The sequence below is a fragment of the Accipiter gentilis genome, chromosome 33 (genome assembly GCF_929443795.1).
Source record: "Accipiter gentilis chromosome 33, bAccGen1.1, whole genome shotgun sequence".
NCBI lineage: Eukaryota > Metazoa > Chordata > Aves > Accipitriformes > Accipitridae > Astur > Astur gentilis.
The window spans coordinates 1,408,355-1,420,988 of NC_064912.1; the positions used below are offsets into that span (position 1 = coordinate 1,408,355).

General features: G+C 56.3%; 1 protein-coding gene across 1 annotated transcript; it reads right to left on the bottom strand.

The window, feature by feature from the left end:
- Positions 1–3,594: 3,594 nt before the first annotated feature.
- Positions 3,595–4,914, bottom strand: LOC126034030 (noggin-2-like). Its single transcript, XM_049791222.1, has one exon. It carries the CDS (start codon positions 4,302–4,304, stop codon positions 3,651–3,653), a length of 654 nt encoding a protein of 217 aa, XP_049647179.1. The 5' UTR covers positions 4,305–4,914; the 3' UTR covers positions 3,595–3,650.
- Positions 4,915–12,634: the final 7,720 nt, after the last annotated feature.

The following is a 12,634-nucleotide window of genomic DNA, read 5'->3' on the forward strand; positions in this document are numbered from 1 at the left end:
GATCCTGCTGCCAACCACCTTCTGCTTAAGCCCCAAGACTCAGGGCAGAGAAGGGAGACAGCAAAGCGTGCGGCTCACTACAGCTTTGCAGGGCATGGTCCCCCTGCAAATACTGGGTGAATGGAGGGACTGGTTGGGTGCCCAGGAGTGGTTGTGCACACGCTTGTCAGTGTGTGGCCACAGCATGTCTCTTGCCAACGTGATGACAAGCATGACCCAACCTAGAGGATGCCACCCACCCTTGGTGCTCCGGGCCTGTCTCCTGGGCCACCACCCCAGAGCGCAGGAGGAAAGACCCATGTCTTCAGAAGTTAGCACCCACTGCATCTTGGGGCTCTGCCGGTTCTGCCTGTCCTGCCCCCTTCCCCCCCCCCCCCCCCCAGCTTGTCCCTTAATCACAAGCAGCTTGGGGAGACAATGAAATAACCGCACCAAAGAACCAGGCTTGTTCCCCTTTGTCTTTTGCTCCTTTGAGGCTCAGCAGACGAAGCAAGCCATCACGCCCACGGCCCAGCCATCACACGTTCGACTCATTGCCTCCCGGGGCAGCTGAGCAGGAGGCTCCTCGGCACAAGGTGACCGTGCATCGGCATGAGGTGACCGCACGCCAGCGCCGCGGCAGGTTGGCAAGGCAGGGCCCGGTGAGCTGGCGTGCACCCTGTGGGGCTGCCCTCAGCTCCCCGGCCCCTGCCTGCACCGAGCAACTCGGCTCTCAGCTCTCATACTTTTGCCTCCAGACAAGCCGTCATCTCAAGCTGGACCCCTGAGTTCTCCCCAGAGACGGAGGCAGTGCCCCTCCTCCCTCCAGCACATGGCACGGAGGCTTTTAGGCTGGTTTTTGCTGGAGTTCACACAAATCTCGCCTTCCCCATTCCCACCCCCCCCTTCCCCGCGCAACTGAACTCAGCCATTGAGCCCAGCGAATGGTTTATTTCCCAGGTTAGCACAAAGCAGGGGTCTCTGTGTGCCCCTGGAACCAGCAGAACAAAACGCACAAAGACGTTAGAGGGCCATTTGTAACCAAATCCCAACACACCAGATACTGTTGGGATTATGTCAGAAATATTTTCCCAGAATGCCCTCCCCCCATGCTCCCTCCTACAGATGTTCGGCCCCCACACCACAGATGTTGTTCCTCTTGCAAAATGAGCTTTCCCCTTCCTCTCCCAAATGCCCCTGATGTTTTGCACATTGCCTTCGCCGAGGTCTCTTTTCCACCCTGCCCTCCACGTCCCCCCCTTCCCTGGTCCCTCACTGATGAAAGTGTGGAAAGGCCAACCTGCCCCTTGTGCGGGACCGCACAGATGACCACAGGGCTCTGCAGGGACATTGGCTGCTGGATATCACTGTCCCTCTCGCCTCATCCCCACCGTGCCCATTAGAAAAGCTCTCTCCCTGTTTCGGCCTCAATCTGTGCATGACTTCTGGGCTCTGCAGGCCTGCTCCCGGGGACTCGCCGGACCGCGGTCCCCTTGGAGGAAGATGGAGGGATGCGAGCCAGACCCCTCGGAGGGTCCTGGCGCCTTCCCACGGGCTTGGTGTCATGCCGCTCTCCTCCGCTGCGTGCCGAGCTGAAGGGGGACGGGGTCTCCCCGCCGCTCCACAGACGGCTTGGCGGAGCACAGCTCCTCGCTGGCAAGAGCCTTCAGCAGCAGTTTGTTCCTTGGGGATGCCGGGTGCGTTTCAGACACCGGAGGGAACGGCCAGACCTTCCCCTCCAGCACCAGCAGCCCACGCGGAGCATGCAGGGGGATGGCCTGGCAGCCCGTCAGGGCCCTGCTCCAAGCCCTATGACAGACAGACAGACAAACAGACAGATCTCCTTCGGGAGCGGGCTTGCACTGCCCGTGCCCCCGCTCACCAGCGCCGGGCTCCTCCCCAGACGGCCCGGCTGCCGGCAGCCTGCCCGTTGCGGAGCCGTCCCGTCTCTCCCTTGCCCTGGCTCCATGAGGTCCAGCGGGAGAGTGGGGGGTCCCACCGGTCCCGGCACACGAGGATGGTAAGCTGAGGGGCACACAGCACCATTGCAGGATCAGCACTTGCTCCTGACCCCAACACGCACCCGGCTACACCGCAGGGGAGAGATGCCAGCCCCGGGGCTTCGTCGCGGCAGCAGGGCTGGGCATAGGGCTCGTCTCCATCCTTCCCTCCTGTGCTAGTGGCGGCAGCCGAGAAAAAACATTTGTTCTGACACACACGGGGCTGCCAAGCTGTGTCAGGCGCTTTGATGGCCGGGGCGGTAACCTCGACCGCTTCCTCTGCCAGCGGGAGAGCCAAATCCAAGAGCCACAGAGCATGCGGGAGCCCGGGACGGGCGACACGAAGCAGGAATCTCCCAAGGACTTCAGATGACACCTCCTGTCTGGGACATCGCAGCCCTTTTATGTGTTATGAGCCATTTCTCTCCCGTCTTTTTTTTTTTCTCCCCAACAGGTTATATACACAAAGAAAACCTAGAGCAGGATCCCGGAGAGGCGTAAATCGGTGGAGCTCTACCAACCTTCGGGGCGTCTTGCGATTTACACCAGCGTGGCCCAGCCAAAGCCCTTTACTCATCACCTGCTCCGAGCAAGAATTCGAGTCTCCGCTGGTCTCCCAGGGAGCTGGGGTGCAGCATGGGGTTTTTCTTCAAAGATAGAGTTTATTGCTAAAAATGTTTTGATCAGTGATAGCTCATATTTACATTGATATGTTTTTAAAGGAATATTCAAGTAAACATTTCCAATAGTTTCTGGCATAATCTCTAGCTTTTTTTCCTATACACAAACGTTAAAAATAAATAAACTGTACACAGAAAATTTCCTTTAACATCTCTACATGACTATATGTATTCCCACACAACAAAACGATTCCACTCTTTCATAGATTTGTACTTTTCTTTAAAATTTCCTCCTTAATTAATTGTTATACACTTAAAAAAAAAAAACCTAGAGAGCTTGGCAAATTAGTTCAAACATCAGTGACAAGGTCTGAAGAAGACACAAAAAAAATACAGCACAGAGAAACAACCATCTTCGGGGATGCTGCCGTTCTTTCTTTTCTTTTTTTTTTTTTTTTTAGCCCCCCCCCCCCTTCTCCTTTTGATAAAATCATCTTTACAGGAAATTTCTGCCCTTCCCTTCAGCAGGGAAGTGCTCAGGTTCTGTGGGGACAGGTTTAAAATGTGGTCCTATGTCTTTAAAATAATAATAATAACAATAATAATTATAATAATAATAAAAAAAACAGCTGCGATTTCCCCCCCTTTCCTTTAAAATCTCTCTATTTACACGGCTGGTTATTTTTTTTTCTTTTTCTCTTTTTTAGTTTTTTATTTTCCTTTTGTTAGAAGGCTATATACGTATAAAAATAGACATCTGATTGTAGTGCTTTACTGTGCCTTTGGCCTGCCCTGCAGTTCCTGGGTTCGCTTTTCCCCTTTCAAATAAAATAACATTAAAATAAGTCAAAAAAAAAAAAAAACCCCAAACCCCCAAAAAACCCCAAACCAAAAACCCAGTTCCTCCCCACCCCACGCTCTGGGGGGGGGTGTGTGTGTGTGTGTGTGGAAAAAAAAACCCCAACCAAACCCACCAACCCTTCCCCCCCCCCAAAAAAAAAAAAAAATCATCCAAACGACAGAAGGCGGCAGTGCAAGGGGCCGAGGGAGGCTAGCAGGAGCACTTGCACTCGGAGATGAGCGGGTACTGCACGGGGATCCAGGTGCAGTACTTCTGGCTGGACCAGCCCTGGCAGTGCCAGCGCAGGAAGGTCTTGGTGACCGACTTGACGGGCTTGCAGAACATGCCCTCGGGCAGCGAGCAGGATTTCTCGGCGAAACAGTTGCCCTCCTTGATGTAGCGGGGCCAGAAGCGGACGCCCAGGTCCTTCCAGGTGTAGAGGACGGGGCAGTAGGTGTACGCCCAGAGCCACTGCAGCACCTTCCGCCGCGCCTTCTTGCCCACCTTGAGGCGCGGTCCCTGGGGCGGACCCAGCTCCAGCCGCCGCAGCTCGGCCGGCAGCGCCGCCCGCCCCCGCCCCGCCGCCGCCGCCGCCGCCGCCGCCTCGGCGCCCGAGGCGTTGGCCGGCCCCGGCACGGCCACGGCCATGAAACCGGGGTCGAAATGGCTGCCCAGCTTCTTCCTCAGAGTCCTCTCGTCTAGGTCCTGTTCCTTGGGGTCGTACTCGGGATCCGGGTGCTCCACGATGTCTTTGACGGGCAGGTTGTCGCTGGGCGAGGGTCGCAGCCGTAGGAAGGGCTGCCCGCCCCCCGGTCGCAGCAGCCCCAGGCAGGAGCAGAACAGGAGCGCCCGGATCGCCGTCATGCTCCGGGCGGGCCCCCGCCGGCCCCGGCTCGGCGCTGGCTTCCCCGCGGGGCTGGGCGCTGCGGGCTCGGCTCCTAGCGCTGCCCGGCGGCGCCTGCCAGCTCCCGGGGACTCATAAATAGGCAGAGACAAAAGTCCGGCGAGGCCCGTTACTTTAAATAGCTCGGCCGGGGTTGTGTGACAGACGCATCTGAGGCTCGCTCCGCGCCCGCGGCCGCTGGCTCCCCGGGGCTCCCCGCCGGGCCGGCTCCAGCCGCGGCCGAGAGCGCCGGGGGGTCCGTGCCTCCCCCGCGGGGCGGCGGCGGGGCAGGGCAGGGCACGGCGGCGGCGGCGGCGGCGGCGGCCGAGCCTTCCTCCTCCGCCTCCTCCTCCTCCTCCTCCTCCTCCTCCTCCGCCGCCGCTCTCGCTCGCTCCCCCCCAAAATTCACAGCGGACTCGTCTCCATCGCCATGGTGACAGCTGGGCCGAGCCCCACGACAGCTTGTCTAGACGGTGTGACAGGGTTTGGCGTGAGACCGGAGCCCGAGAATAAAACCCTCCTTTATAGCCGGGCGAGCCGGGCGAGGGGGCGGGGAGGAGGGTCACGGCGCCGCGGCCCGCTCGGGCGGCCCCTGCGCGGGCACCGCCGGGGCGCGGGGCTCAGGCGGCGGCGGCGGCGGCGGCGGGCGGCGCCGGTAGCGCCCGCGGCCCGGCCGGGCTCCTCCTCATGGCGAGCGGCTGGGGCGGCCCGCGGCCCCCCGGGGCATCCTCGGCGGGTGGGTGGGGAGGGTGGGTCCCCGGCACCGGCACCGGCACCGGCGCGGCGAGGCGAGGCGAGGCGGCGCGCCCCGGCTCCCGGCGCGGTCCCTGGCGGCGCCCGCCGCTCCGCGCGGCTCCTCGGCGGGGGCGGGCAGGGGCGGGCTCGGCCGCCGTTCAGCAACCCCGGCGACCCATGTTGCCGCTGCTGCCGCTGCTCCGGGGGCCCGGTCGGCCCCGCCGCGCTCAGCGCATCCAGCCGCTGCTCCGCGCTTCGCCCGCTCCGCGCCCTACGCTGCCGGCTCGGCTCGGCGCGGCGCAGCCCGGCGGGGCTCGGCTCGGCTCGGTTCAGCGCGGTTCGGTGCGGTTCGGTGCGGTTCGGTGCAGTCCGCTCGGCCGCTTCCGCGCAGCCCCCCCCCCTCCGCGCCCCGCCGCCCGCCCGCCGCGCACTGCCGCGCCGCCGCTCGCCGCCCAAGTTAAATACGCGCCCGGCGCGCGGCCGCCCCGCCCCCGCTGTCACTTTCGCCGCGCGCTGAGTGACAGCCGCGCCCGCGCGGCCGCCGCCGGGTCCTGCCGCCGCCCCCCCCCCCCTCCGTCCGTCCGTCCGTCCGTCCATCCGTCCCCCCCCCCCCCGAGCAGCTAGATCCCCGCAGCGCGTCCCACCTGCCGGCCCGGGGGCGAGCGGGGATCGCGGGGCGCTGGCCCGGGCTGGGGAGCTCACGGGGAGGCGGCGGAGGCTCACGCACGACCCTGGCTTCGTAGCAATGGCCCCCAAAACAGAAGCAGCCCTCGGCATCCTCTGTCTGCACCAGCCCGCGGTGGTCCGGGCATCGGCACGGACCTCCTGGGTAGCCAGGCCCTCGCTCTGCCTCTGCTTGGTGCAACCACTCTGCTGTGCCACCGTGTTTTGCTTCTCCGCAAGAGCCCACGTCACCTTCGAGGACCTCTTCCAGCTTAACGCGGAGCTAAAAGATGAGCAGGGCACCGTGTCCCAGGAGCCCCTCCTGGGCAGGACCCCTGGGACAGCATGCTGGATGCACTCCAGCGTCAGCATCTCCGCACCCTCTGCGAGAAAGGCTACAGCCTTCCAGGAGCATCACTCTTACTGGAGAGAATGCGTCCCTGCATCCCTCAGCGCGACACGGTGTGATGGCAAGCTGGCTTAAATCAGCGGCTCGCTCTTCACCCCCTTCTCAGCAGCGCGGGGCTAAATCTCTTGGCGGAGAGCTGGACCCCCAACCTTCGAGGCACAGAAGGTGGGAGCCTGGCGTGTGTCAACACAGCAAAAACCCCAAACCCTTCTCACCTCCTTTACCTCCACATTGCTCGGCACTGAGCTCACGCTTGAACCATGTCCAGAAATTGGACACACAGCTGGTTCCTCCAGGCTGACAGTGTGTAAGAACATTCCTGCCCATGCCAGTCACTCCCTCCCAAAGGCATGAGATAACCAGTTACCCACTGGGGCCAAGGCAGGGCAGCGGAGGGAATGAGGCAGATCGTGGGGCCAATTTCTTACCGTGACGTGCTTATGAGCCACCAAGCAAAGCAAAGGGCTGCAACGGCAGGCCAGCCAGGAGACCCCCACCAGTGCATGCGGAGCTGGCTTCGCTCAGCAAACTAACGAACGGAGCATTTCCCCCAGGTTTCTGTCTCTTCGTCATCCCAGAAATGCCAAATGTTGGGTTCAGGCAGGAAAAGAAAACAAAACCCCCCAAAATGGAGAGGTCGGAGATCCAGGTTGGAAATCCAGCCTGGAGTCTGCATAAAGTCAGAACATCCCCTGGACTTCACCGAGACAAAGCTGACATGTGCCAGCTCCGGAGCCGGCCACAGTGCATCCCGGTTATTTACAGTGGGCAGGATTAAAGTGCACGGTTTAAACATATCCAGCCTTTCTTGCCTTGCTGTGTATTTCTGCTGTCATGATCCCAGCTTGCTTTGCTGAACTCTGAGCTTTCCTTCAGTCATTTGGATCACACACACTCTGCAGTTAAAGTCATGAAACAATACTGCTCTCCAGCTCTTCTATCATTAGCTCTCAAAACAATCTGCAAAAGAGGTAGGTATCGTTATCCCTCGATACTGGATATTATCAGTAAAAAGCTCTCATTACCGATTTCCTGACCCCAACACACATGCGAAGCTTGAACCAGTTTCAGCCTTGATGCTAAGGCAGATGTGCACTCTGCCTTTGCTCACTGCTGGGTGGGAAAACGCGGGTCTCAGCAGTGTCAGAATTAAAGCAAACACAGTAACGAGAAGCAGCTCAGGGCAGAGACACCCAAGAGTCAGGAACGGGGCAATTACTCAGCGAGATGTACTGCTGTTGGCACTGCTGCCTTAGTAAATCCTGGTGAGGGGATTAACATCTGACTGTAATTGTAATAATAAAATCCGACATGTATACAGCATTTTTCATCTTGAAGGATCCCAAAGTACTCAAGTAACTTAACTCCTTCAGCTGTCTCCTGGACTTTATAAACGTGCTTCTTAATCATCCCGTGCCAGACGAAGATGGCTTTGCTCTGGGCACACACACATCACTTCAACAGGTCCCCTGTGGGAAAGGAGAGGCTCTCCCGGGTGGGCTGGAGAAAGTTTCCCCTTTCGGAGGCAAGTTCCCTGGAAAATGGTGCTTGGCATGTCCCAGGGGCAGCAGGGGGAAGGCACCAAGGTCTGCAGGGGGCTTGGAAGACCCTCCCAGCCTTTCTAGTGGGCAGCCCATGGTGGGCTAACCGCCGTGCTCTTGTGCTAGCCAGTGTGAAGCATTTCACTTGAAGTTCTTCTGAACCTTTCAAGGTGAGGGGAATAAAGACAAGCCCCTAGACAGGAAATTTAAGGCTTAATTCTGCCTGCGGGGTCCACCACAACAGCCAAAGGCTCCTTCTCCAGCCCCTTCCCATCCTCTTCTCTTCGGGACTAGAGGAACTGGGGAAAAATCCTATTTATGGCTGCTTGCGTGGACTAAGGCTGAGCAGTGCCATGCATTCATATACCTTCCCTCTTACTGTTCTCTGCGGGCACACAGCCCAACTCACAATCTAGCCTTTAATTAAAGGATTTAAAGTTGGAAAGGGTACATATCACATACAGAAAAGCGTTATCAAAATAATTCCATGTAAGAAGAAAGATGTGATGTTAAAGGCACCTTGTGAAGGCTGAAATGGTTGCAAACTGCTTATTTTTGCTTCTTTCCCTCATCTGGCATCCTTCTGCCATCTAAAGAAGACCTGGAAGATTTTTGTGACAAAAGGAAAAGGGCATTTCTATTTCACATTTGAAACTTAGGCGGTACCTACTCTGTTTTCACTGGAAGGCTCCACAAGCAAGTAAATTCCTAGTAGCAGCAAAACATCAGTGATACTGCCTTAGCAACACAGTTATTCAACTGACAAAGTTTTTTATCTTTTAGCTCGTTTCAGGCAGCACTAATTTAAGTCAAAGCCAGGGGTAAAGATACAGAACAAAATTATCCTTCTTACAAAGTAATTCCTATTCCTTCAGCTTTAGGCACAAAAGCTTCAAATCCACACCTTAAACCATGAAAAAGCCTCTGGCGCAATCCAGGAGAGCAGGAAGCCCATGCTTGGAAACCTAAAAATGAGAGAAGAGAAGAGAAGAGAAGAGAAGAGAAGAGAAGAGAAGAGAAGAGAGAAGAGAAGAGAAGAGAAGAGAAGAGAAGAGAAGAGAAGAGAAGAGAAAAGAGAAGAGAAGAGAAGAGAAGAGAGGAGAACTCCCAGCCAAATGTCCTTTGTCTCTTTTGGGTTTTTCTATTGCTTTCTGTTTGCTTGTTTAAGTTTTCCAGGCTCTCTTTATGCTTGAGAAATAATGCTGATGGGCTGGCATGGCAAGTATGAGGAAAGGCTTGGGTCTGACAAGACAAAAGCCCTAATTTTCACTTGAGGAACCAAAAAAAAAAAAAAAAAAAAAAAAAAAGACTAAATGATGGTGCACCAGGTTTTCATTAGAGATATGTTTATTTTCCAGTAGAAATACATTACCCTGCTCTCGTCAGTATGTCTAAAGGAGCGGTTCCCAAAGTATGCCATGGCAAGTGGTTGGCAGGGGTCCACGAAGCAGCCTCCTGCAGCAGCTCACGGGCTTGCTGGTTCCCTGAAGTCTGCTGTGAGCAAGAGGAATTCGGAGGCTGAGAGCGGCAGCGGAGCTTGGGGGCAGGACTCGGGTGTCTCTAGTTGGCCAGATTCCCCTGGGGCAAAAATGTCACTGTAAGGGTTAAATGAATGGGACACGGGACATACACAAACACACAGAGTCTTATCATTTTCATCATAGACCTACTTAGGTTTAATTTCTGTAAGGAGTTCAGTAGTCCTGGTATTAATGAAGTTATTCACCAGCTCACAGTTTTTTCCCTGATGGGATGGGAAGAGAAAATGGGGTGGGAAGGGAAAGGGGGTGGGAAGAAAGGTGGCCCCAGCCTTCTGCTTTAGGGACTTAAATCTGTGCAGACTCCCGAAAACCCCCTCGGCTGCCCAGCACGGCCCTTCCCCAGAGGGGCTGGGGAGGAGCATCTGGCAGAGGTCTCCTCTGAGAAGCTGACCTAGCAGTGCCCCATGCTCCTGGGAGCTCAGCACCACCCCAGCACTTATCTTGCACCAAGTTCAGATGCGCCAAAGACCTGATGGGAAAGAAAAAACACCCCTGAAGCTCCAGGGAGGAGATTACTTGTGCTTCAGAAATATATTTTCTCTGTACCAAGTAGGGTGGTTTTGCTATTCTGAGCTTCCTGGCATCCTTTTTTGTCTTTATCATGAGGTATTTTTCTGCTTTTCAAGCTCCTCGTAACTTTCTTCATCTTGGCACCATGGTGTTGTGCCCTGTCCCTCTCTGCCTCACTCAATTATAATCCAGACTGATTTCCTGCCGTATGCCTGGTCCTGTAATCTCCCTGTTTTCTGTGTGGTTGTACCTTACAGTCCCCAACAGCTGCCTGGAGTTCGTCCTTCGACGTTCGCACTGTGGATGGCAGCACCTTGCTCTCCTGATACCACTCACTCCATCCCCCCTTTTCCCTGCGGTCCTTGAGAGCCCAGCTATTACTCTACTAGTTACAGTTAACAGTCTGCCCAAATCCTGGTGCATTTCCAGCAGTGCCAGCTGTCCTAAATGCTTTAGAAAAACTTGCCCCGTCGCCATTACATGTGAAGAAGTCCAAGGGGTTTTTCCTCCTGCTTCCCTTACAGCCTGGCATTGATTACATCCAATTTGCTGTAACCTATAGCTTAGACAACTGGGACAGGTGATCCCCAGGGTGGTGGAAAAGGCTGAACTGAGCAAAAAAAGGTTTGGTTGGTCTCAATCCGTTCATAGCAACTGTAACACTTGCCATGTGATGGACCGTATTGACTAGGCTGGTGTCGGCACAGCTCCTTCTGGGCAGGTGTTGGCATTGCAGGAAGGGAGAAGGAGGGCTGTTTCACTGCAGCCATCAGCAGTTTGGTTGTCATTCGCCCTGTAAATACTCACATGCATCGGTCATTGTGGCCCAGCGCTCGTGGGCAGGAGATCTCACCCTCCAGCAAGGGAATTTGCAGAAGGAAAGTCCTGAGTTTGATTTTCCTGATGCCCCTCCAGCCTCAAGTGCCCACTGCACAGCCAGGGGCTTGGCAGAAGCCAGAATGTCAGGATGGAGTCCTCGAAAACTCACCAGGGTGAGCTCTCCTCTCCCAGGGGACCTGCAGGAACGCTCCTCGGCAGAGAGACCAGGAATGATCCCTGGACAGCTGCCAACGTTAAAAAACAACAACATGGAGCTCTGAGATTTCTACCCGCTTGGCATACATCTGTCACCACATGTGTTGACACAGAGCAATGCTGCCACGTCATGTTGTACGTGGCAGTCGCTGTCAACACTAGTCCAAGGCAGAGAGAACTGCTCAGGGCAGCTATTTTTTGAAAATGTTGTCCCGAATAAAAGGGCTAGAGCATGCCTTGGGGACACAGCCCACCACTAAGGGTGGCCACGCCAGGGAGCAGCACTGGCTCAGGGATTCCCGAGCCAGTCTCCAGGGAGAATGCATTGCTGCCAGTGTAAACCAAACCCAAATGACCAGCCCCAGGCCAACCTGGTGACACAAGACTTTGCCAAATTGGCCACCCCTTCCTTTCCGCTCTGACAAGCCCTGCCTTTTGCCCTGTGCCACTCTGAAATGCAGGGAGACCTGGCAGCCAGCGATGGGAGCTCTTGCCATTGCAGCTGAACAGGACAAGCCGCAGCCCTGCACAATGCACCCAGCCATTGCCCAACGCAGCTACAAGAAACCTCCTCCAACTGCAGCCAGACCAAAGATCCAGCTACAGCCCATCCCCAGCCCACTCCCCACGCATCTCTTCTTGCCAACATCCATCCCCCAGCAAACGCTGCTGAAGGACATAGCATTTCCCTTTTGCTGCCTCTTCTCGCCTACCCCAAGCGCCGGCTCAAGCTCTCCTTCCCACAGGGCCCTGGCAGGTTGGGTCCCTGCAGTCCCAGCCTGTCCTCGGGCCCCCTCCCCAAGCCAACGTGCTCCCAGCTCTTGCCTGGGTGCAAGCACATATCCCACCGTGGTGAGCTTGAGGCCAAAGGGAGCACCACAACGATGATGTTCCCAGGGACACTAAGTTGTGGCTGTAATTAATGTGTGATGGAGGGACCCAAGTGACTCCAGCTCAGGTGGCAGCCAGGACAGGGCTCAGTGCTGGTTGCTGACCCCACGGGGCTCACAGGGAGTACTCGAGCAGTTGTCACCTGCACTCAGCTCCACAGAAGTTGAATTGCTGCTGCACCAGCTAATGTACTGCTTCCCCAGGACACCTCTGTGCTGAGGTTCCAAGGGACCTGGCTGACCTGCCACGATGCATCTGCAGCCCAGCGTCTTGGGAGTTGCACTGAAGGCAAATATGCATGGACAAATTTTTTTCATCTTCTTGGTTTTTTCATCTTCAAGGTTTTTTAATCTTCAAGGATTTTTTTATCTTCTTTGATTTTTTCATCTTCAAGGGTTGCCCTGGTGGGTGGCCGCAGGAGGCAGAGACTTGCTCCCATAACCATGCTGTGATGTTGCCGTGCCTGTGGGACTCTCTTGCCAGCTAACACAGCTCGTGCCCCTCTCTCCAGCACACTGTGGGGTCTTGGAGCACCTTGCTCATGTGCCTGCACAGCCTTTGTTGGGTCTTTCTGAGAGAGAGCTTTGAGGAGCTACATCCCAGAGAGTCCCCCAAGAAGATGCATCTCTTCCTGCTAGCACTGCCCACACCTAGCAGGGCATGGGGGAGAGGAGATCAGGGCTAGGAGGGTCAGACAGCTTAAATCACCAGGGAACCTCAGTGCCTTTGGGAAGCCAGGCCCATCACCTACAAAGCCAAGGTCCATAGGGGCCACAGCAATCCTAGGACCATGTGTGCAAGGTTTACTACTGCCAAAGCCTGCAACTTCTCCTGTACAACAAAGGGCAAGGGTCAGAGAGATGGTCCATGTGTTTGCTTCCTCCTGTTTCATGTAGCTCCAGGAGGGATATTTCTCACTGCAGTGACATGGGTCCCTGTCCAAGAGAAGCTAATGGAAGGCAGCAGGAGGCATGGGCTGACACAGG

What these genes read in the sequence shown, in the direction of transcription:
- LOC126034030 (XM_049791222.1), bottom strand. Translation starts at nt 4,304, where the DNA reads ATGACGGCGATCCGGGCGCTCCTGTTCTGCTCCTGCCTGGGGCTGCTG.